Source organism: Caretta caretta, chromosome 1 (assembly GCF_965140235.1).
Source record: "Caretta caretta isolate rCarCar2 chromosome 1, rCarCar1.hap1, whole genome shotgun sequence".
Lineage (NCBI taxonomy): Eukaryota > Metazoa > Chordata > Testudines > Cheloniidae > Caretta > Caretta caretta.
In genome coordinates, this window is record NC_134206.1 from 177012895 (window position 1) to 177039119 (window position 26225).

General features: G+C 42.1%; 1 protein-coding gene across 4 annotated transcripts in view; it reads right to left on the bottom strand.

The window, feature by feature from the left end:
* USP25 (ubiquitin specific peptidase 25) overlaps positions 1-26225 on the bottom strand; it is a 147029-nt gene that overhangs the window by 28133 nt on the left and 92671 nt on the right. For all 4 annotated transcript variants that reach the window (XM_048868480.2, XM_048868485.2, XM_048868491.2 and 1 more), the window contains exons 10-17: positions 24783-24931; positions 21580-21707; positions 19815-19910; positions 19373-19534; positions 16271-16479; positions 15364-15434; positions 3498-3726; positions 1062-1262 (exon numbers count right to left, since the gene is read on the bottom strand). In XM_048868480.2, the coding sequence (XP_048724437.2) occupies positions 1062-1262; positions 3498-3726; positions 15364-15434; positions 16271-16479; positions 19373-19534; positions 19815-19910; positions 21580-21707; positions 24783-24931 (1245 nt within the window). The remainder of the gene's footprint in view (positions 1-1061; positions 1263-3497; positions 3727-15363; positions 15435-16270; positions 16480-19372; positions 19535-19814; positions 19911-21579; positions 21708-24782; positions 24932-26225) is intronic.

A 26225-nucleotide genomic window follows, 5' to 3' on the forward strand; every position in this document is an offset into this window, starting at 1 on the left:
ATCACTAATACAGAGAACAAAAACTAGGTTGTTCCAAGTAACTGAAAAACAAGACATTTAGAAGATGAAATCACTCTTTGGAATAAAAAAAATGCAGTTTAACATTATCAGTACACCAATTTTCTGGATCCATTTGGCCAAACTATGATGTGTGTGTGTCTGTCACTACTAAATGAGCATACCATCTTTAATGATCCAAGAGTGACAAGAATGTATGAATGACAGTCTCCCGCTATCCAACCGCATCTAGTCATCTTAAGTATTACACTGTAGAACCATCAAAGCTAGAAATGGACATAGCCTATTAACCTTACCTAGTCTCTTTCTCTATGTCAGTGGGGGACCGTCTGAAAAAGTAGTTCACCAATTGTCTGTTCAGGTCAGGTAAGTCCCAAGCAGTGGAGTTTCCACCACTATTCTTTGGAGTCCACCACACCATCCCTAACATTCTCAGTATTTTCCTGGTAATCAGCCTAAGGTTTCCTATTTCTTAATTTAATTCCATTACTACAATAAATATCCCATATACCACACAATTGCTCCCTCTCCTTACGGATAACTTCTGCTCTTGCATTACTGTAAATCTAGAGTATCTGAGTACCAGGAAAATTTAGAGGAAAGGAGCAAGGGAAACTACTCTGGAAATACCAATTTCTTAAAATAAAAGGCCAACAGAAGCGGCTAACTACTCCGCCCTTTTGAAAAATCAGGGCACATTTTCAATTTTGAAGAATGCCTTCAGCTGAGGTGGTACTGGAACTTCACAAGGGCAGAAAGTACTCAACACTGGTAAGACCATCCAGGAGGCTTTTTTTAAAAATATATTTTTTTTTATTTTAATGAGAAAAGAAAACCCCCAACAGAAACCAATGCCCATTTAAAAACCAAACAAACTTCAGATGTGGTTACTTTATAGAACTTCTGCTGAAAACAATTCAGATGTGAAGAAAAACAGTTCAGTATCTTCAAAGATAGGACAGTTTACAGCTGGCACTAGTGCATGCAAAGCTTTATTTTTGTGTCACCCCCCCCTCCAACATAAAAAATGTATGCAGACCAACCTGGAGCAGAGGAGGGTGCTGGCATCCTGGGTGTCTGAGATGCTAACAACTTTTCCTGTTGTACTTTCTGAGCAAGTTCTGCATCCCATTCTTCTAGTTCCTTTTCAAACCGCTTATTGTCTTCCTTGACATAGTCCTTTAAATCAGGAGGCAACGTATCCATTCCAAGCAGCATCTGACCCGTTTCCTTATTAAATTCTTCTGTAAAACCACATAGTTTATATGTTTCACAGAATAATGAAAGGCGACAGGGATACACGTGGATGAAAGGCGTTCAGAATGAGCATTCTTGAAAGCACACAATATACCAGCGAAATTAGACAAGTTGTCCCACATTTATGCATGCTTCTCAGTTTATCATTTGTCATATGCAGGAAGCTTACTCACCTGGAGGTGGAGTTCATGAAGCATATTGCTTCTGCAATTTAAGTCTTGCACTTAGGCACCATAAGCTCATTACCACCTAGAAAGCCAAACCTCTGGGGCTGTGTGCAGCCTATGAATCAAAACGTTCACAGCAAAATTACGTAAGGGACCAATTGCTTTCCATTCCACTTGGTCTTAGTTAGACTTAGAACTTTTAGACTAGCAGAGCCACAAGTTGGGGCCAATGAAGACTGTGGCGAGAGGCCCCTTATGAATCTGGGGATCTAGAAATGTTGAGGCTAATCTTAGTTCTCATTTAAAAATAAGTGAAATTTCTAACTTTTTACCTTATGAAGATAGATTTATATTGCTTTACATTTTTAAGGCTTAGAAACTTGTCACTAAGTTGTAACCAAAAATCCAAGTTCTTCATGGTATTCTCATTCTACACAGTGAGGTTTTGAAGATCCATGTAACCTGTAACAAGTAGTCCTTTGATTTCTGGGACCAATTCGCTCATGTCTGAGTGTGGAGAGAACAGTGAAGGCCCCAAGTGCCATAGCACTATAGGCATAAGAAACTCTCCTGTCTGTCCCGTCAGATGAACAGCCAATCTCCACTGAACAGTCAGTCTACACCATCTGTGGCCACAAGAGGGGACAGCGGAGGAGAATATATATTTTCTTCTAAAACATTTTTGAACTACGATTTAAACTACAAACTAGTTATAAAAAATAGGATTGAGGAACACATGGTCCATCACCACAATTTATTCATAATATATACTTGTCTATCGTGACCAGACAAGAACGGCGAGCAGTGGGACTGCTTTCTGTCATGTACCTTTGCAGTGAACATTTGTATTCCTGTGGAAGTATATGCATATACTCCCTAGTCATTGCTTTCTGGTTGGACATGATTTAATGCAACAAGGGATGTGTTCCCAAGAAGTGTTATCTGAAGAGAGAAATTTCAAACTACATAAGTTTTAGCCGGTCTAATTGGGACTGGCCAACTGGGGCCAGATGAGATAATCAAAACTACAGATTAACTGGAAAATGCAATGCTGCAGTGCCATCTAACGGTTGTTTCTGGCCCTGGAGTCTTGGTTGTTCAGTAAATGCAGAGAGCCGGTTAAGGCAGGGTCGAATAAACAGGTTCCTGCTGTGTTCCTTTGTTTTGATTTTCACAAGGAAGAACTCAAAATGTAAGTTAGCTATGAAGTGCTCATTTTGATAATTTGCTACAAGTCTCAGTTTTTTTTTGTTTTTGTTTTTACACTCCATAAAAAAGTATATTAAGTGGCTGAAGGCAAGAAAAATATTCCTGAGAACATGTAAAAGTGACCTATTCTACAGCTTTTAACGTTTAACTTTTTTGGTTTTACTCTCTGGTGTTGTGATAAATGTATGCCCTTACCATGATGTCTTCATTTGGTAAACATTTTATTTTGCTATTTTAATAATGTGGAAGCACTTCGTACTGTGACCTTATGATACTTACTACTCAAAAGATGGGCAGTATTTTTTGCCCTCTAGGAAACTATAAACATTGATACCTATGACCAGAATTAAACATTTCACTTTCTACTCATTTCTTTAAACACTAAAGATTCCGACATCACTCCACATAGCAACCCCATCTTTAGGGCTATAACTTGGACAGCGCTTTATCTAAACACCTACAATATTCTTTAGCTGATCTACAATTAAGCAATGTTCACTTGTAAAATCGTATAAAAGCAGGATATCATTGTTGCATTTGTACTGAACTCCACAGGAACATGGGGATTTTTTTGGGGGAGGTTGCTTAGTTTTCTTTGTATTCAACAAAAATGCATATGTAACATTTTAGTCAACAATAGGAATTAAAATAATCATATGACTATTACTTCACATGTAAATAAAGTATTATGTACAAGTTATAATTATAGCAGAATTTAAAAGCTTGAAATTTAATTAGCCATAGTTCAGATATTCAATAAAGCAACAGAATCACTCAGGAAGTCAACACCTTGAGCACAACTTCCACATACTGTATTTCATGCTGAAAATATGCCCCAGACATTACCTTGTATCAAGAATTGTTCCTTATCATTGATATACATTAAACAGTATGCACTGGCATTCCTGTAACCACCAAAAGAGTCACGTTCCAACTCCTCCCAAGTTGACTTTGTCACAGAAATGTCATTATATTTCATCCATCTCCTCTGGTGGTGGTCATAAATGTATGCCCAGTAGTGTCCTGCGTTAGCTTGGCCTTCGTGAACGAGTACAGCATGTAACCGATAAGGAACCTAACAGAAAGAAAGCATAATTTAAATGTTGTTGCCATTACAGTAGGAGGAGGTTACTTACTATAACTGGAGATTCTTCAAGATGTGGGATCCCTATTTGGATTCCAGATGTGCGTGTGCATGCGTGCCAAGCACTGGTGCCAGAACTGTTCATAGCAGCGTCGGTTGTACATCACGCGTTGGCTGTGTGGTGCATCCAAGTCTTGTGTATTAATGCCAGTCCCACTTACCAGTAAGGGGATGGAGGGCAGGTACTGGAATCTAAATAGGGACTACACATCTAGAAGAACCTCCAGTTACAGTAAGTAACCACCTCCTCTGCAAGTGATGGCCTCTATATGGATTCCAGATGTGGGAGAGTAGCGAGCTGTGCTCGGAATACTGATCTGGACACTTGAAAAATCAGACAAAGTAACATGGGTTATAAGGAGACTACAGCTTTATTTTCCTAACTGACAATTTACCTGGGTCAAGCACCACTCAGATAGTCACTACAAACTTTTCAAAAGCAATCGACTAAAGACAATAGATGTCTTCCTCAGAGCATGTTCTTTTTCATTCTCCAGTGTACAGTACAGACACACAGACCGTTTAGATCAGCTCCATCCCAGAGTGACTACAACTCATCATGCAAACATCACGATTCTTCTACCACTGCCAAGTTCAAGTACCATGTCTGGAACTTCAAGCAATCAGCCACAAACTATGAATTCAACCTTCCTTTTCTCAAATCTGAAAGTAGCAAACTTTAAACTCTAGATTACATACTGTTAAAAAGCTTAACGTTAAAAAAAAAACCCATCTAGCAGCTGAGTCACATGTTTCCCGGTTTAACCAAGTCTTTCCAAAGCATAAATACAAGCGTGCTGCAGCAGAGACAAATAATAAGTCAAACAATATACTGAGTTTAGGTTCTAATTGTCTGATCATGTTGACTGCATCACTAACAAACTACATAAATGAATGGTTTCCTCATATAATAATTGGTGCACTCAATGCATCAGTTATTGTCATCTGAGTAAATAATTAAGAGAACAGAGGTCATCTGCCTGTCAAAGATGGCCAATTTTAGTACTCAAACGGTTGACACAGAGAAGATACCCTATTTAATACATTAATAAGCCATTTGTTGATAGGCATCTAGGCGTCTTATAACAGAACAAAACAATAAAATTAGAAGAAAAAACAGCCAGGTAAAATATACAGTCAACCTATACTAAAACATCTGGCAAAATACATAAAATCACTTAAAGTTTTCACTGGATTCTACCATCTCCCAATTAACACAAAACAGTAAAGAAATAAAAAAAGGAAAGTCATCATCTTGGCAGTCTGCACATCTGTTTTTATTTTCCCACCCCACCCTCCACATGCTTTTGCTTCCTGGATTCATCCCAACCCTGTGATCTTACTCTTCTGCTCCAGCCTTCGATGCACAGAACTGACTTCCTGTTATTGTATGCCAGGTGCTCACCCTCTCCCCCCTCATTTAGCATCCAACTCTTCAAGCAATCCCTCCTCCCTTCTTATCATTCCTACATTCTGCATATCATTAACTATTATCTCATGTCTTTCCCTCCAGTGTGTCTGTCTTGCTTTACTTGGACTTGTTAACTCTTTGGGACAAGGAATGCATTATACCTAAGTTTGCAAAGGGCCATGTAAATTAACAGTAATATATTGGTGGTTTAATAAAATCAGTGATAATTCAGTCACTTCATTTCCGTGTACATCATAAAGTTGAACACTTACATTTTAAAAGAGTACATCTTGAGAGTACCAATAGACCTATAATAATTAGGAGCATACAAGAAAACAGCTGCATTCTTATTATGTTCAGTCAGTGAAGAAACTGCTAGATAGAGAGAAGCATAGCCAGGTGGAGGGTCCTCCCCTCATTTTGAGATAACAGAAGAGGGACTTCATATCTATGTCTAGGCCAGACCATGCCAACAAGTATACGTCCTTGCACTTTCCTCAGTGTCTAAGAGCATGAACTTTAGCTCCTAATCAATGAAAATATTGATACAAAGATTTGCAGCAGATGTAGAGACAAGTCTAAGTTTTTACCAGTCATCAACACACATTAACCTCTGTTCACAGTGATGCCTTATTGGACTACACAGTCTACCTTGCCTTCAGTGGCTGTAAATAACCAAAAAACCTGTGAGTAAGGCCAAGAGGGGTTCTCCAAGAAATCTACCTTGGTTTTCTAGATCAGTAGAATACAAGGATCAAATAAGTTAGCAATAAGACTCTAAACACATTAGGGATATAGGATGCTAGCTAGTGACCATCTTCTGGCAACACCTATGACAGAATTTGAAGACTTTTTGCAGTAGAGATGAGAAGTGTTACAGACTATAAGAGTAGAGAAGGAAGAATGATCCACTCTACCTTAAAAGACCTTTAAAAATGGTAAAGGTGTTTTTCTTTAAAAAAGTTCAAGGGAAAAAAATATCAATTCCATAAAAATAGCATTAAATATTACTATTATCCTTAATACAAAAGAGATTTTTAGAAGGACTGAAGATGTTAATGAGTGGCTTTTTAATCTAAGGCAAGCAATATAAGAAAAACAAAATGAAGAGGAAGAGATCCCAATGCTATTCATACAGCAATCTTGAGTGCTAATAAGCCAGTCTGATATTAAAAATTTAAGCTATCTTTCAGGTTTATTACTATAAAGAACTAAAGCCTAGAGTGAAGATCTGTGTAGGAGAATGTCTGCTGGATTCTTGTTGCACACATCTTGAAAGCTATACTATTGCAGCAGTAGACTTCAAGTTTAATATTTGTGTTATCGTCATGATAAAAAAATAAGATCACTTATGACAATGATTAGGGATATTGGAATGTTCCCTGAAGTAATTACAGGGTTTTTACTTGCCCCTAATATTCCGGCCTACCATTTTCAAAACAGTAGACCTCAGAGTTATGAACAGCAGAGTTACGAACTGACCAGTCAACCACGCACCTCATTTGGAACTGGAAGTACACAGACAGCAGAAGAGACAAAAAAACAAAAACAAAACAACCCCAACACAAATACAGTACACTACTGTGTTAAATGTAAACTACTAAAAAAAAAATAAAGGGAAAGATTTGACAAGATTAAAAGAAGATTTGAGAAGGTAAGGAAACTTTCTGTGCTTGTTTCATTTAAATTAAGATGGTTAAAAGTAGCATTTTTCTTCTTCAGAGTAAAGTTTCAAAACTGTATTAAATCATCGTTCAGTTGTAAACTTTTGAAAGAACAACCATAATGTTTCTGTTCAGTTATGAACATTTCAGAGTTACAAATAACCTCCATTCCCAAAGTTCTACTGTATATCAGTTTCTTTGAGCTACGAGGCTATGCCAACTCCCTGAAACTGTAAGGCTGCTTCACAACTAGCCAGCAGGAAAAGTGGAAGAGGAGCAAAGGTTGCATCTGTCCCTGAGACAGGAACATTGCCCTCTGTAAAGCTCCTTAGTGCTGGCAACCCCAGCTGAAAGAATCTTGGCAGTCCTGTGAAATGAGTGTCCTGGGTGGGTAACATTGTTCAAATACAGCTGAGTTACCAAACTGGTTTGGTAGCATTTTTTAAAAGGAATATGGGTATGCAGATTAATTAGAAAGACGAATGGGGCTGGGGGGGAGGGGGGAGCCTCTGTACGCCTTTCTGATGACATTCCCCACCACAAGCATAGCACAGTACAACCCATTGGGACTGAAGTTTTAATTGAGTTTTAAATAAAATTGTGCTAATTGGGTTAACTTCAATCCCTCTTTATTGCTGCCAAACTAGCTGCCAGAACGGTTTAGTCTGATCAAGGAATGTTAATTGCAGCCTTCCATGAAGAGAGAGATGTATAGTGCTAACAACTGAATTCTGTACCAGTAGCTGTATCTCACAATAAACCATTATATCAAGAAGCGATTAATGGTACACAGCAACACACAAAGTATGTAATTAGCATTAAACTTTCATGTGGTAACTACCAATGTGTGTAACAAGAGAGGCATCCCCAGGAAGGGAAACTTTCAAAATTGTGTACCCACCCCCCTATCACCCTCTTGTTTCCTCCCTGCATCACACTGAGCTAACAAAGCAGCATAAAAACACTGACGTAGTGGAAGAAATAATGAAGGAGAATGGAATGGAGTAATCCTGATAATTGAAAAAGCATGAATGACCGAGATTTTCAGATATGACTAGAGATTTTGGGTGCCCAATTTGAGAAATCTTCTCTCTACTATCCCATTCAACATATATATGTAGCCATTAAGTGAACTGGTAAGACGACAGACTCAAGTACCAGAAAATTCAGATACACAGCTCTACCTTTCCTGAATCCCACATTACCACACTATTAGCACCACAATAGTCCAGGCCTTGGACAAGATCAGCTAATGGGTGAACAACAGACAACTGAGGTCGAACCCAAGCAAGACAGAGATTATGGTGGTGGAAAGAGGAAAGCATTTTGAAGTTTGCATCCATGTTGCAGTCTCCTGTGGTTGAAGATGCGTACGCACATGCACACACGGTCAATTCAATTCAGATTCTAGTTTAAGAGATCCGGGAGCACTCTCACTGACAGTAAACTCTCATGTAGCAGTGTCTACAAGTAATGCTTTCTACTATCTCTGCCTGTCTAGAAAACTTAATCCCAATCTGGAGCCCAATGACCTGGCCTCAGTTATGCATCTCCTATCTGGACTACAGCAACGTAACCCATCTGAGCAATGAAGACATCACCCTTTACGAAACTGTCAAGCACAGAATATTGCAATATGTCTGCTCGGCAACATGACTACTACCATGAGCCCATGAAACCTCTCTTCCACTCTCTACACGGCCATCCCATAAAGAATATTATGCCAAAAGTCCAAGGTCTTAGTCCCTACCTTCAAGACACTCAATGGCCTGGGACAACGATATCTAAAAGATCACCTAAAGCGCCAGGATGAAGAGCATGACTGACAACTCCACTTAGACAAGGCAGCTTTCTACAGTAAAGATAAAGTTCACCTGTGCAGCAACTTTCTCAGGGGACAGTCCAACACTGAGGAATGAACTCCCATAGGAATAAAGGACCATTACAAACTTAGATTTCTAGTTTCACAAGGCATGTATTCATATAGTTTGAAGAAATGTCAATTAACTTTTGATAAATCCATTTATTTGGCTTTCCTGGTCAAGGTGGTAAGGCAAGAAAGGAATTTAAGCTATAAATGTCACAAGATCATTTTGCTAGGGCTTTACAGACCACTGCAGTTTCCCCATACGATTTTTAGCTTTAATGTAATGTTTCAGAAGTCTTGTTTTTTATATAGTCAGAGTATATATTACAACGTTCACTGGTTATCAAAACAGAAAACAAATACCACAGTTCCATCCTTCCAAGGAAATTGGTTTTATGGAATCCAGAAATCTCTCAAACCTCGAACTATGACCTAAAAAGGAATGATTGTAGCAACTGGAAACTCGCTATTAATAATAAAAGATTATTATAAAAGTACCCTCACATAAGCAGTCTACAAAAGAAAAACAAAATGCCTTTATACTCCCATAGCCCAGACTCAAAAGTTGGCAGCTGAATCAACTATAAAGATCAGCCTCCTCCTCACTGTGTCAGGACAGCTCCGAAGAAAAGCAGTGTTGTGGGGCAACCCCTACTCCCAGAATATGATACTAAGCTGGTTGGGTATCTGTGCAGCCTCCAGAACCTCAAGTTATCATTTTAAACCTTTGATGCACACACCGCTGCTTTAGATTAAGCAATGGGTGTAGTGGCACATCAGGTACCAACAAATCAATGTGGCATCTTCATCTTCCTTGGATATGGAATTACATATTTTCAAGGAAATAAAATGACACCTGAGCCCCAATATATTGGCTGGGTCTTGACTATAAGAACCTTTTTACTCTTTTTCACCAAATTATCCTCCTTGCTCCAATGTAATGCTTGTTGGCTAATAAATTGTAGCCATCTAGAAGTGAATGACCAGGTAGGTGTTTCTTCATGTCACACAGAAGTCAACAAACCACAGTTTATTTGGAATTGCGTTTGGACATCTGAAGACCTTCTTAGAAGCTTAGGTGCCTTTACTGCTAACTAACTTACAGTCCCAAAAAATTAATAGTTGCACTTAGCAGTGAGCCTTCAAATTACCAAATGTTACTGCTAGATGACCTGCAGCATGTATCCTCTTTGTTATATCGCAGACCTTAACAAATCCTGCCTGTGAGGAGGAACTTTAAGGGACACTATCTAGGTAGGTCTGCTGGAAAGTCTGAATATCAGCACTGAGCTGCCAATATTTATTACAAACACTGTACTAAAGCTTTAATGTACCTCTAGGAAAAATGTAAGTTGATTGAATAGCTCTTATTGGAAGGAACACAGTTGATTTGCTATGTTTTCCTAAAGTAAACAAACAGGGAAGACATCAATCAGCAATTCCATAAGTACCAGTGTGGAGGAGAAAGCAAAAATTACTTAAGTAGTACAGAGTAAGTGGTGTGTCCGTTCTAGGGTACCCTCTCAAAACTATACGGTATATTAGGAAAACTCACTTGAGGAACACATTTTTTAATGTGTCTATCTCAGATACACATCCTTGAATTTCCCTAGGCTCTGTTAAGTTATTTATCTAGCACTTCCCTAACTCTAATTAGCTATTAGCTAATACCTAAGAAGATATTAAATTAATGATACATTCAGTATAATGCACTATAAGGAACTGGTTTTCTTCCCATGTCACATTCCACATACGGGCTGACTCACATTTTATGTCTATGATGGTTTGCTTTCTCCTATCAATAGGGCATCTTGCTAATATGAATGCCACTCCATATTTTTTAAAATTAGAAGAATGCTTAAATTAGGCCCCCCTGTTAATAGGGGGCCTTTATTTTTTTCCTCCTCATATTTTTAGAAGCATTATACTAGCAAGCTGCCTCTGTCAAGCGGATATTCTTCTACTCAGCGCGGCTTCTTGAAAACAGAAGCTCTTGCACTATTGCCCTGCCCAAGCTCTCTTACGTGACTCCCTTTATACATAACAATGTTGTGATCGGAGGCCCAGGGGTCACTCAGTTAGGGTGAACTGCAAAGAATGGGGCAATCCCCAAAGCTGGTGGATATTCCAATATTTAGATTTACCAAGCCAGCCCAAATTAACTTCTAAAATACCTCACTGGTTACTCAATAACACAGTTCCCTTAAAGCAGGGGTCGGCAACCTATGGCACGCATGCCAAAGACTGCACACAAACCGATTTTTAATGGCACGCTGCTGCCTGCCGGGTCCCAGCTGCCGGCCCCCGCTCAGCCCACTGCTGAACCCAGGCCGGGACCCCGGCAGGCAGCAGCATGCCATTAAAAATCCTGCCAGCCCCGGCCCGCTCTTCTCCGCCCCCCACCCCACCGCACATGTAGGGTGAAGAAGCTTGGTCCTGCCGGCTGCTGCAGGGCAGGCAAGGTCCCCCCTTTCCCCACCATGCTGGGTGCCTGCCCCTCCTCCTCTCTCTCCCTGCCGCTGATCAGCTGATGGCCCTTGCAAGGGAGGGGGAGAAGCGGAGCTGCAGCGCACTCGCTGCCCCAGGGAGGAGGGGTGGAATCAGGGCATATCCCCTCCAATCCCCTGCCATAAGCTGCTCTGGGCAGGGGGCTGGGAGCACCCCCACAACCCTAGCCCACACCCACACCCCCAGCCCTCTGCCCTGACCCCCTCCCAACTCTCTGCCCTGACCCCTGCAGCCCCTCACACACACCCAGCCTCCCATGCCGACTCCTGCACCCCCTCACACACACCCAGCCCTCTACCTTGACTCCTGCACCCCCTTACACACACCCAGCCCCCCACCTTGACTCCTGCACCCCCTCACACACACCCAGCCCCCCACCTTGACTCCTGCACCCCCTCACGCACACCCAACCCTCTGCCCTGACCTCTGCACCCCCCATACAGCCCCATCCCTCTGCCCTGATCCCTGCACCCCCCACAACCCCAGCTTCGACTCCAGCACCCCCCACACCCCATACCCAGACTCCAGCACCCCCCCTCACATGCCCCCAGCCCTCTGCCCTGACTCCTGCACCGTCCTCACATACACACTCCCCCCCAGCCCTCTGCCCTGATCCCGGCACCCCTCACCCCCCCAGTCTCCTGCCCTGCTCCCTGCACCCCCCACGACCCCAGCCTTTACTCAAGCACCCCCCCACACCCCATGCCCTGACTCCTGCACCCCCCACACATACCCAGCCTCCCTATGCCCTGACTCTTGCACCCCCCACATTCTCACCCCCGCCCTGAGCACCAAACGGGAGCTCCTGCACCCCTCGCACCAAATGGGAGCTGCCCAGGTAAGCACTCCACACCCAAACCTCCTGCCCCAACCCTGAGCCCCCTCCCTCATTCTAGCTCCTGGCCAGACCCTAAACCCCAACCCCCAGCCTGCTCCTTCACCCCCAGCCCTGTGCTCAGCGCACTCCCACCCACAGCTCAGTGCAGAGAGAGAGAGGAAGAGAATGGGCTAGAACCAGGGAGAAGGTAGGTACCCACTCTACGTGGGTAGGGCCGGGATCCCAGACCAGCAGTGGGATGAGCGGGGCTGGCAGCCGGGACCTTGGCTGGCAGGAGCCGGTGGACGGAACCCCAGACCGGCAGCGAGCTGAGTGGCAGCAGGCTGACATCAGGATGGGATTCGGGCTCCTATAGCTGCGCTAGGGGATGGGGGGCTATAATAGCACTGGGAGGAGTGCAGTGAGACAGGGGTTCAAACTGAAACAGGGGAGGGGCACAAGCGCACGGGAGGGGGCATGGGTGCACAGAGCAAAGGGCCAGTCAGGGCAGAGGAACCACTGTGCAGGGCAGGGAGCAACCAGGCTGGGGGTAGGACAGGGAAACTAAGGGGCTAGCTTTAGCGGCTGGGGCGGGGCAAACAAACAAGCAAGCAAAACTGCAGAGGGAAAAGGCAAACAAACAAGCTGAGGGGCTGGGGCAAAGGGCTGTGAGGTGAGAGGGAGAGAGACAGCTGCAGGGGTGGGTAGGATGTCAGTCCAGGGTGGTGGGGGGGGGAGAGGCGGAGGCACGTGCGCCCACTTGTGCTTGCAAAAGAAAGTCAGTTTATGCTGGCTGCTGCTTCAGGCCCAAATGGTGGCAAAAGGGCACAGCAAGCCAGGTAAGCAGCTGAGGCAGATGGTAAGCAGCCAGTGGGGGTGGTGGAGGGGACAGTGATGGTGGTGAGGGTGGGGGGGAGACATAGATGGACAAGGGGGCAGGCTCCACGCCACACCCCCGCGTGATCCCACAAACACAGTCAAGACCCCCACCACAAGAGCAGAGTTTGAAAATTACTCAGTCCTTGAAGGCCCCCTCCACAGTGGTCTGCAGAGTCTCTGCGCACTCCCCCAGCAGCAGATGGTCCTCTTCTTCCTCCTCAAGGCTCCAGCAGTGAGTTTGGTGGCCAGGCAGGAAGGACCCCTCGCAGGTGGTGGTGGTGTCCACAGCAGCAGTAGCAACAGCTGGGGCCCCTCACTCCCCTCCTCTGGGGAGTGGGCCAGCAGGCCCCTCGCAAGGGCTGCAGCAGGAGCAGCAACAACTGGGAGCGGGGTGTGTGTGTGTGCGGTTCAGCAGCCTGGTAGCAGAGAAGTGGAGGGTTGTTTGGCCAGCTAGGGGAGTAGCTGGAGTAGCAGCAGTGAGAGCCCAAGGCCTAGCAGCAGCTGAAGAAGCAGCCTCCTGCCTCCCTCCAGGCCAGAGGGCTGTAGGAGAGGAGTCAAGGGCCAATCTACTGGCCACCGGAGAAGCAGGTTGCTGTTCCCTGACTGACCAGAGCAGGGGCTGCATTAGAGCAATCAGGAACCTGCTAGAACCAATTAAGGCAAGCTACTTAAGACATTTGGAGCCAATTAAGAACATACTAGAATGCATTATAGCAAGCAGACTAATCAGGACTAGTTTAAAAGGGACCTCCCATCAGTTAGTGGAGGGCATGCAAGGGGCAGGGACTGAGGAGGCGTGCTGCTGGAGGACTGAGGAGTACAAACGTGATCAGGCTTCACGAGGAAGATCCTGTGGTGAGGATAAAGACGGTGCTAGGGAGAAGCCAGGGGGAAATAGCCCAGGGAGTTGTAGCTGTCATGCAGCTGATACAGGAGACATTGTAGACAGCTGCTATCCACAGGGCCCTGGGCTGGAACCCGGTGTAGAGGGCAGGCCCAGCTTCCCCCCATCCTCCCAACTCCTGATTGGACACAGGAGGAGTTGACCTCGTCTGTGAGCAACACCAGAAGGGAAGGTCTAATCTGGATCCGGACTGTCCCTGACCCACTAGGTGGGACAACAGAGACTGAGGAGATTGTTCTACGTTTCCCCCATGCTGGCCAGGGATGAGGTTAGCTTAATGAACAGCAGGTTTGAGCCTCTAGCAGAGCAGCCAAACTGAGAGCTGCTGTGAACCTCTGAGGTGAGCAAATCTGCCAAAAAGCGCAAGACCCACCAAGGCGGAACTTTGTCACAATCCCTTCTGCACCTTGGTGGCTGCCCTCCACCAAACACCACAAGAGGGCTTCCATAAGACTAGCAGAAGGATGCTCATGAAGCACTCCCCCGTCACCTATAGGCCCTTCTCGTAAACTGGATCAAATAAATTTTCATCTCTTCCTTGTTGCGACAAAAGAAATGATGGACAGATAATTCTTCAGTTGTAGACCTCATCCCTCCTTTTCCTTTCCTAACTTTGGTACATTTACCTTGAATTTTGCCTGTAAGCTCTTTGGAGCCTGGAAGCATGGTCTTATGTCTGTAATTTGCCATACCCACAAATAGGTACCAATGTTAATAGTTAAAAACCACACATAAAAAACCCAAAAAACACACACATGGAAAGAGGATTAATTGGATACAAGACTACTGAAGGAGCCACGACTATATATTATGATGGCTTAATATTGCTGATCACAGTACAAAATATATTACTTAACAAGCTTTGTCCCCCAAGAAAATGGTTTAGCATGATAGTAAAAAGACTGACTGATGCTTAATCAGGATAGAATTAAAATAACTCTTGCTTAATATGGATTTATATAGGTAGTTCCAAATACCTGTAGTTAAGGGGTGTTTAATCAAGTGTTAAATAGAGGTGAAATTCTGAGTCATATTGTAGAACTTTCAAAGTAAAATGAATAAGAAATGAAGATGAAATATAAACATATAGGAAATAGGTTTCCTGTATTTTTATTCAAATATTTTTTCCTCTTTTTAAAATGGTCTCTTATCTTAATTGGAAGTACCTCACTCAACAGCCTAAATAGCTTCTATTATGCAATGCTAAAATTACAGTCAACACAGCTGCATAGAATCAGGTATTCTGGGTTTTGCCACACATTTGTATCACAACATTGGTTAAGTCACTTCATTTCTAACACCTGACTTCCCTGTAAAATAGGTATTACAGAATTATTCTTTGACTTAGTGGTGTGTATTTAGGGTCTACAAAACTCTCTGATCTTCTGATTAAGGACCTCAACACATTATACACTGCTTTTTTTTTTTTTTAAAAAACTGACTTAAAGAAACATCTTTCATTAAAAAGATTAAAATGATCTATTTTTTCTTATGATCTCATGTGGACATTTTACTTACCTGGACCATTGATTTGTCAGAGTACATCAATTCAATTGTCCGATGTATTCTAGATATGCTTTCCTGCAAGTCTAAGGGAATAAGAAAAAAGTCATATCCTTCTATGCCACCACTATGAGTTATCTATATGCTTCTACAATATGCTACATCTTCACTTTTTCCAAGGCTCAAATAAGGATAAATATTTCTAATCTTATTTAAAAATTAATGTTAACCACTCACATGCCAGACACTGGTTTCTCAGAACTGAATACAAATGCCACAATCCCAGGGACAATGCAGCCTGCTCCTCATCAGATACCAGGCGCTCTCTATGGGCAAGAAAGTGGCTTTACTTTGTTCCTGCCCTTGTTTGAACAGTTAGTGCCCTTCCTTGTGCCCCACACCAAGGGAGCAATCCATGCACTCTCCCAAACAAAGGCCCTGCAACTGTAAGTAGCTTTTGCAAAGAAGCTCACTGCGCTCTCCCAAAAGAGTCCCAAGAGATGTCCCAGGTTGTGCACCCACAAAAGGCCCAGTCACAAGCTGGCATAACTCTTTAAACTGCCTGTCACACTGACAGCTACAGGACAATGATGGAAAAATCTACCAGTGCAAGTACCACTTCTCTTCCCCTCCCATCCCTCCATATCACACAGCACAGCAAAGCCTGCATAGGGTACAAGCCCAATTCCAATGTGAAAAGGCAAGGTTTGGGGCTAGACGTCAATGCTTTACCATCTGAGACAAACTGATATTTTTGTTAATAGATGTTTTTCCTTCATCTCTCTGTTGAAGACAAATGTAAATTCAGTAAGAATTAGGAAAAATGATTGAAGTCAAACACACTTATTTTCTTCCTCCAGAAGCAAAACATTTTCAGTAACCCTTTTCAAAAGCAACTGTAGTCTCTACTTTCTCAGAGTACCTCTAGTGTCATTTTCTACTTCAGTCCTCCAACGATGTAAACAGCCCTCTAACACTGAAAGCTCTTCTTCCGTTATGTGTCTTGGTGCTGGATGCATTGGCAGGTCTGGAGGAATTCGGGACTGTGTGAATGGTTTGTGTATTACTGATCTTTGGACAGGTGATGTACTTGGTATCTCTGAAGATGAAGGCCCCTGTTGTTCTGTTGTGCTGTATTTATTTAAAATATGAAACAAGAGACTTCAAACTTCCTATATACAAGCTATACAGAAATTGACTTCACAGACACTTGTAGCTGAAATATAAACCAACCAATCCCTAATCATTTTTGTTTTTTAATCTGAGCAATTTTAAACACTTTAAAGCTAACAGTTATCAAGTTAAAGCAATACAGTCCACAAATTAAGTACTGGTTTCCTTACATCTTGTCCACAGTAGACTTTTTCTTCGGATTTCCACCATTGCTAAACTGGTATTAATCCAACAGTGCGAGCAACAATGGGAGCTCTAGTGAGCACAAGCTCCTGTGACAAGGGTAAACATCTGCGTTAACACTGCTGCTATTTACTCCTAGGGGAATTCTGCACCACTGCGCACATGAAGAATCCATGTTCCCTGCAGATTCCTCCCCGCACAGAATAATACATTCTGCTGGGGAGACGCTGCAATTACACCTTTCTCCCAGCAAGGGCTGCTGTGGTACCAGAAGAGAGGTCAGCCAGCTCAGGGCCTGAGCAGGCAGCTGCAGAGAGGGAGTGGGCAGAGGCTACTTTCCTCACAGCACCATGCCCATGGGGCCAGGCGAGGAGGCATAAGATATGGGAGGACGGAGAGAACAGGGCACACTGGGTTGCTGGGAGGTCACAGACTGGGGACGAGAAGGGCTAGTGGTGGTGGTGGTGGGGGGGGAACGACACGGGATGACAGACTGGGGAAGGGGCACACGAGCTAGTGGGGTGATAGCATTGAGGCAGGGGCTGAATGGCAGTGGGGGGTGAGGGCCACATAGGTATAGGATGAGAGAGGGTGGCTGAATGGGACTGAAGGGACACATGGGGATGAGGTGAGAGGGCGTGCAGGGATAGATGGGGACGGGGCAGATGTGCCTGACTGAATGGGAGAAGCTAGGGGGTCAGCCAGTGTCTGTCTGGGGGAAGCTCCCCTACTCCCAAACAATCCCTCCCATGCAAAAAACCCCCAAACTGTTCCATACTTCTCCCACCCATATCCAATAACCCTCCAAGCTCCTGCCCAGCCATTACTTCCCTCTCCCTCAGCTCCTCTGTTACCCCTGACTTCCCCAAGGCTTTGCATTGCTTTTGAGAGGGGTGGGAAATACGGTTCAGTATTGTAGTTTAAATGAATTATTACTCAGTTTTGGATTAATAAGCCTAGTAAGGAATCCATTTGTCAAAAAACATTTCCTGAATCTTTTTTGTTGTGTGTATTGTTACAGATATATGTGCTGACGGGTACTTTGAAATAAATTACCAAAATAATTGAAACTGGTGTGATTATATTGTGTTATTTTGAGAAGTAAGATATGCAAAATAAGGTAGAATTTTAAAATGTTGTGGACAGAACTTTGAATTTTTTGGCACAGAATTACACCAGGAGTAACTACTACTATGTCCTTTGGTAGCAATGGTGGGAAAAACAACCAAGTTTATACACAGCCCCAGAGACCACTTTTGCCCTTATGCCTCCCCATTTCGGCGTCGGCTAAAAAATTTGTGCTTAGTTTCCAGATTTGTACATATGACAGAGCCCAAATTAGTTCACCTTCATTGCAAAACAGATCTATTTACTTGGGATTATGCCTCATGAGGTTATTTGAGATTGACTGGAGTATATTGTGATTTGGAGAACTCAGGGAACGCTTATAGTTGAAGGTATGCTAATCTGATTTGTGTTTTTAATGTTTCTAACATATGGGCCTAAAAGTCACAATACTCTCTTCTCACAAAATGATCTCAGTACACAGCACAATTTTAAACAGCAAAGCACTTTCTGTAGTGTAATTCAGGCAAACAGTGTTCCCTTGCTGGAGTCTGTCACCTATTTTATTAATAGGAAGTTTCTATATTCATGATGATCAGAGCAGTACCAGCAAAGCACTTCAGCACTTTTTAAAAGAAAACTTTTGATCCATTTACTTCAGCAGGGATACTCGCAAGTTACGCAAGTCTTTAGTTGCTTTGCTGGATTGGGACCTACTATCCCAATGAATCGGTTGGTATGAAAGCACTGATTCATTGTCACAGTGCCATGTTCGATTCTCATCTGCAAATCTCTCAAATCCATTTACTTCAATGGGGTGGAAATAAGGGCAGAATTTGACCTCTGTCAGCATGGTATTCCGACACTTATCTAAACCAACATGATCAAACAGCAATTTTAAGTAATGAAGCACAAGAAGAGCAAATAGCATATGACTGAAATTTAGAAATGCAGATCATTGCTGGATTAAAGCAACACTTGGAGCCATTCAACACACGCATATGGATTCTGATGATATATTTTTCCAGTGATGTATAATTTATACACCTATAAAATCTTGTATTCATTTTAGAATTGCAACTGTCACTCAAACTATAATAATTCAGTTTTTAGGAAAGTTTAAGTTTTATAACTAGAATCAGACATTAACAGAACAGATAAGCTCATAGGGTCACATAATTCTATCACTAAGATAAATTTTTCTTATAGATAATTCACAGTACACAGCAATATGGCTTCTGGTTTTAGTTTAAAATTGACAAATCTTCACCAAAACAAAATTTGAGAATAGGTTTTTATAAATACATAACAAAAATACTATATATTGAGTATTTTTGTTATTACTGAAAAATATTCATGAGGAGGAGGAGCAAATCCTAGAACTTCCCATATTAGTTAGGAGCTCTGGCTTTTAAGAGGGCTCATTTTTACTATTATTGGACAAAAATATTAAAAAAAACAACTCCTCTCCCTCCTCCTAGTCATTCCTCATACTGGAGGCAAACTTCATTCCTTAAAAGTGATCCATAATTTGCCTAAAAACAAACACCTAAAACCAGAAACGCTAAACAAAGAACGCACACAAATGAGATCTCATTTTTACCTTGGTATCGTCTGTGTTGTTACAGTACCACTAGGGGGAGCACTAGCATCAATATCATCAATTGGAGAAGTGCAGACAGGTTTACTTGATGCAAACTCCAATGCGTACTGTAGGACATCTACCAGGGGGAATCGTTTAGGACCAGAACCATAGCTTAAATATCTGTTAACCATAGAAATGTATAAATATCATGGCACTCATACAAAATGGAATTTTTGGCAGACTACAATTAAGTAAAATAAACCTGCCATAATAAATTCCATGCATTTAATTATTTTGCTTAAATAAACATTCCACAAAAGTTGCAAGTGGAATGGAACAAAGGTCTAAGAGAAACTTCGGAACACTTAATTATATATAAAAGACCATGAATTATTCTGATCTATACAGCCTACAATTCAATGTCACTTGCACTTATGTTTGGAAAAATCATCTGTAGTACCGTTCTAATCTCTGCTGTAACACTGTGAGATACTCTTTAAGTCTCTTGATCTCATCCCGTTTAATTCTTGTAATTTCTCTGTTTTTGTGCATGTATCTGTGAAAACAAAATGGTAGACAAGGAATCACCCTTCTGCATTTCAGTAGTGACACTGAACTCTATTAACTGTCATGCACATTCACTAACAACTGAGTTTGATTCACTAAAATCATTTTTTGTCCACTTACGATGCATTAAAACACACATGTAAAAGAAGAGACTAATGATAAGGCCATGTCTACACCATAGGCCCTACAACAGCATAGCTTCAGCATTGCAGCTACACTACTGCCTCACCGTAGCATAGGCACTTCCTACATCATCAGAAGGGTTTTTTTCCGTCAATGTAGTTAATTTACCTCTTTGAGCAAAGGTAGCTCAAACGTCAACAGAACAATTCTTCCATCAACCTACCCATGTGCTCACCGGAGGTCTAGTTGGATTAACCATAGCATTCAGGAGTATGTATTTTTCATAGCCTTAAGAACCTATATCCACCTAAATTAAACGTGGAACAGGCTTAAGACATTTACATTTGTTTGTCCACTATTAATCAGAAGAATATTTTTAATTAATTTCATTCTGACTTGAATTACTTATACAAAATACAAGCTTATGCTAATCTTTGGCATCATATTTGGCATTATAAAACTTTCAGAAAAGTCTGATTCCCAAGCTCTAAAACTCTGTCCACACAACAAATACAAATATATCGTAACTACTTCTCAACATGCTTTTTGATAGTTACTCATAGTGACTCATGAAAATGGTCTGTCCTCACAACCATGGTTGGTTTATACCACATCCTCATCAGCTAACAGTATTTCACCCTGCACTCTGTAAACTAGTACAGCACCCTTTTTTCAGCAGTGTGGACATAACCCTCAAATGCTCCTAACTGGCTTAACAGTCTGTGCAGTAACGTATTCCATGTGCACATCTTAAACATTGGGGAAATAGTATTTGAAACACTATGGAATAACACTGTTCAGACTAATCATTTAAGTAACTAGTTATAAGCTGGGTCAAAAGCTGTAGCATGGAGTGTGTTTCAGTAATATAAATAGCAACATACCTACAATTTTTGTCAGTTGCATGAACCTACTAAAATGATTATTACAAACCATTAACAATTAAGCAATGCTCTTTACAATGTAACATTACAATGGAGTTAAATTGCAGCAAGGGAGGTTTAGGTTGGACATTAGGAAAAACTCCCTGTCAGGGTGGTTAAGCACTGGAATAAATTGCCTAGGGAGACTGTGGAATCTCCATCATTGGAGATTTTTAAGAGCAGGTTAGACAAACACCTGTCAGGAATGGTCTAGATCAGTGGTGGGCATCAGGGTAATCCGCTGGCAGGCTGTGAGACAGTGTTTACATTGACTGTCCGCAGGCACGGCCGCCCGCAGCTCCCAGTGACCATGCTTTGCCATTCCCGGCCAATGGGAGCTGCGGGAAGTGGCGGCCAGCGGATCGTCAACACAGACTGCCTCGCGGCCCGCCACCGCATTATCCTGACGGGCGGCAGGTTGCCCACTACTGGTCTAGATAATCAGTCCTGCACAAGTGCAGGGGACTGGACTAGGTGACCTCTTGAGGTCCCTTCCAGTTCTATGATTACTATGAGTTAACCCAGTGTAAGAAAAACTGGCAGTTTAACCAATTCTGTGTGATTTAATCTGTAAACACACTTTAAGATACTGATGACTACATTATACCGTACCTGTCCAGATATAAAATTGGAGGAAATTCTAATTTGTTGTGGATCTTCTCTGGCCTTCCCAAAGCCTGATTAAACTCAAATCTTGAGAGCTCAAAAGTTAAGACAGGAGGAAGTTCAGTGAACCAGTGCTGAAAAAACAAACAAAAGCAGCACACAGTAAATTCTTTTCAACCATACTGCAATTGTTTGGTCATACAGTTACAAAAATGATTCCAACCCCGTGGGTAAAAAAAAAAAAAAAGATTTCGACAATGGATCAGTGTCAACTTTGTATGGTTCCCCCACCTTTCATCTTTAGTTTAAGTAAGACTGACTGTTTCTATTCAAACTTGAGATCATTAGAGCCCAGTTGTTACCAACAGGATTACCTGGGTGGAACACACAAGGTAAACCAGAGTTCTCAGTATCTTTCACATCCCATCAGTTTAGTACAGAATTAAAACCTGCCATCACTTTGAGAGTGGATATGAATTGCCAGTGTTTGTAACCATATAAGTTTAGTGACCTTCCAGGCTCTTATGGCAGCCAAGTTTTGTTTCCTTACATCACCAATGGCAAATGGCAACCTGAGGTTTTTTTCTGAAGTGCTATGTCCTTTGTTAAAGCTATGAGAAATTCAGCCGTCTGCAATATTTCCAACACCTTAAAGATTTCTTGGCTATTTTTAATATTTAATACCGTCCATGGGAACTAGGACTAATTTACTGTACATCTGCTGTCATCTTAGATTGGTAATTGTGCAGCAATATTCTTCTTTGCTGAGACTTGGATATCGTCTTTCTGGTTTTACCACTGTCAACAATTCTTTAGAATATGCTACATGGCTGTTTTTGCTTCTGCCTTCATGTAGAAATTAAAATCCAATGTCTTAACTTTACAAGATGCAAAGACGGACAATCAAGAACATTCTTCTCTGTTTTCTACAATTTGTCAACATTCATATAGTCGGTTTCAAAAACCACTGAACCGTGGAATTTGTAACTAACAGATTATAATTAAACTGCTCCATTTCAACTGTGTGCGCATGCCCGTGTGCACGTATACACAATCTTAAAGGTGTGGTGTCCACTGTGTTCACCACACACAAAAAGCAGACTGACTTTCATAAAAAAATTGTGCTTCATATTGCACCGAGATACTTTAGCCAAGTCTTTGTTTGTATGTTTGTCTGCTTCAGGAAAGGTGTTACCCTACAGCCTTATCATAAAAATGTTGAATTTATGCTGAAGTTGTATTTGTTTTATTTTTTTATTCTGGTCACCTGCACAAACAGAAAATGTCATCCGAAAAGAAAACAGCACGAATGTGGGATCTGTAGGCAAAGGTGAAACAAACAGCAGCTGAAAGTAAAAGGATTAAGTGCAGAAGAGAAATTTTAAAACTTTTGACAGTATTAGCCAATTGGAAATTGTGACGGAGCAGGGAGTGTGGCAGATTGACCTGGGAATGTCGCAGGGGAGTTTTACTGGGACTGTCTGCATTGGGGATGGGATAGCAGGGGATGGCTTCATTGGAGGGACGATACCTGAGCATGTAACCTGAGCCAGGAGGGGGGTTTGGGTGAGGCAACACCTTTTGCTGGGAAGCTGGACAAAGGCTGAAGGAGGAGCCAGGGGGAGGCTGGGTGAGACAGCTGGAGGGGGTTTTGAGTTGGGAGAGGACTGGGGAAATGGAGGGAACCCCAAGGCTGGGGTCTAAACTCCCTGCCCCGCATAAGGACCTGAATGCGGGGTCCTGGTTGTACCAACAAGCTCTGTTTGGGACTGTGTTCCTATCATACATTAAACTTTCCGTTTTACTGGCTGGCTGAGAGTCATGGTGAATCGCAGGAAGAGTGGGGTGCAGGGCCCTGACTCCCCCACACTCTGACAGAAATGACAGCTACAAATTGGAGAATGCTTTTATTATGCTGTTATGCTTTGTAATTAAAAGCTAATGTATATTTTGACACCACTTTAAAGGAAATAATGTTTTGTTATTGTAACATATTTACACGAAAGGAAAGACTACATCTGAATTAAGGAGACAACACAATCCTTTTAGGAAGGATTTCACATTCTTGAGATAGGTGTGACATGATAGTGAAAATACATAAACTGAGAGAATGTGGCTTAACCATTATGGGGGATGCAAAAAAAGAATCATCTCATCCCCTTCTACTTTTGCCTGCATATTGAAAACATTTACATCCTAATTTATTCAAATAAAAAATAAATTTCTAAATAATCCAGCCCACCCCAAATAATGGAGTGTTGACTTGTCTTTTTTTTTTTTTTTTTAAATCTTAGGTCAGAGTTAAGTTCTACTAACATATTGCAAACAGGCTAGTCCCAGACTAGATAGATATGCAGTCATTATGTAGTGTGTTAGACTCTTCTGAAGATGATAAATTGTCAGAAGAAAGAAAAAAATGTCAATACCTGGCAAAAACCACATTTTTATAATTGTACTACGAACAACATTGTACATGTGTGTCATCTGTACACTAAATTCAGACCAAAATTGTTACCTGAAAAATGTCAGCTCATTAGGTCATGCAGGAGCTTAAAATCTGCAGGAGCAAATAGCAAGGCACCCAAATCCATTGCCTAAATAGTCAAAAGGAACCCAGCACAGCTTAGTCTGTGCATGTTCTCTATGATACAGTGATTCAGTATGCAAATGAGGATTGAGTCAACTATGACAGGGAGGGGTTATGCAAATGAGCATTGTTACAGCCTGTTACTTCACCACTATAATTGTCTACTCTGGCAACTGTGTTCTAGCAAAAGCAGGGTAGCCCATGTGAAAAATGATGGTCATGTGACCCTCAATGCCATCTCAGAAAGATGAAGGTGGACCCATAAGTCTGCAGAGGGACATCTCCAGCCACACTGGAGACATGGTGTTCACTCAGGACTGCATGACATAGCAGATGCAGCAATTTTTTGCATCACCATATGCTTCTCCAGGGCCCGATGCTGAATTGACTCCTTCTATTTGATCTGTCGGGTGAGCAGTAGCCATTTGCACTCCTTACAAACACAGTGCATACCACACAGGCTTGATTTAGGCTTGGCTTACACCACTACAGCAGCAGCCTGCGTGATCACCAGCACAGTGCTCTCTGGGGATCTGCACTCTTGGTTAATAATCTTGCCCTGGATTTACATCACCATAAAGAGGCACTATTAGCCCCTACAGGAACCAAACATTTAACTCACCTCCTGGCCAGACTTTCCAGAATTTTCTGAATGTAAAGATTCAATCTCCCCTTCAATCATGGCAGCTTCTAGGCACTCATGCAGATCTTTAAAGCCATTAACCTGGAGTGGGTACTGGCCAAACATTTCTGTGTTTTCAAATTTCTTACCTTGGCAGGAGAGAGGTATTAACAATTAAGGTTTTATGCATAAACATTTGTCATTTAAGCGTCTAGTCAGTCATGTGTTAGGATCAGAGAATCAAAAACGCAGAGCTGGAAGGGACCTTGAGAGGTCATTAAGTCCAGCCTCCTGTGCTGAGGTAGGACCAAGTAAACCTAGACCCTCCCTGACAGGTGTTTGCCTAACTTGTTAAAAACCTCCTATGATGAGGAGTCCACAACCTCCCTTGAAGGACTATAACAGAGCTTAACCAACCACCCTTACAGTTAGAAAATTTTTCCTAATACCTCACCTAAATCTCCCTTGCTGCAGGGTAAGCCCATTACTTTTTTTGTCTTACCCTTTAGTAAACATGGAGAACAACTGATCACAGACCTCTTTATTGCATCCTTTAACATATTTGAAAAATGGTATCAGGTGTTCCCTCAGTTCACTTTTCACAAGACTAAACAAGCCCAGCTTTTTAAATCTTTCTTCATAGGTCAGATTTTCTAAACCTTTTATTATTTTTGTTGCTCCCCTCTGGACTCTCTCCAATTTGTCCACATTGTTCCTAAAGTGTGGCACCCAGAACCAGAGACTGCTGAGACCTTGCCAGCACTGAGAAGAGCAGCACAATTACCTCCTGCATCTTATATATGCTATTCCTATTAATATACCCGGAATGATATTAGTCTTTTCTACAGCTGCACCACATTGTTGACTCATATTCAATTTGTGATCTGCTATAACCCCCAGATACTTTTCAGCAGCACAAATGCCTAGTTATTCCCCAATTTGCAGCTGTGCATTTGATTTTTCTTTTCTAAGAGAAGTACTTTGCACTTGTCTTTATTGAATTTCATCTTGCTGACTGCAGACCAACTGTCTAATTTTTCAAGGTCATTTTGAATTCTACTCCTGCCCTCCAAAGTGTCTACAACCCCTCCCAGCTTGGTGTCATTTGCAAATAATGCATCCCTGTAGTCACACTGTACACACCATTGTGATAGTCTTTGTACAAAATATGCCTTGTAAAACATCATTTGAAAACTAATAGCTTAGCTTGCTGGTCAATAATATCGTGCTGAAACATGTGTAGCAACATTATATGTACAGTTATGAACATAAGCTGAAGTTATGACTGAAATGTGTTTACCAGACATTTCTGTGGACTGGATAAACCAGTTTCTTGAAGACAAAAGACATGCTGACACATCTAGCCAAGGGTCATCAAAGTTGATTGATAATAACTGGTCAAGTGGCAATTCTTTGGCAGCGAAGGGGGGCAGAAACAGATTG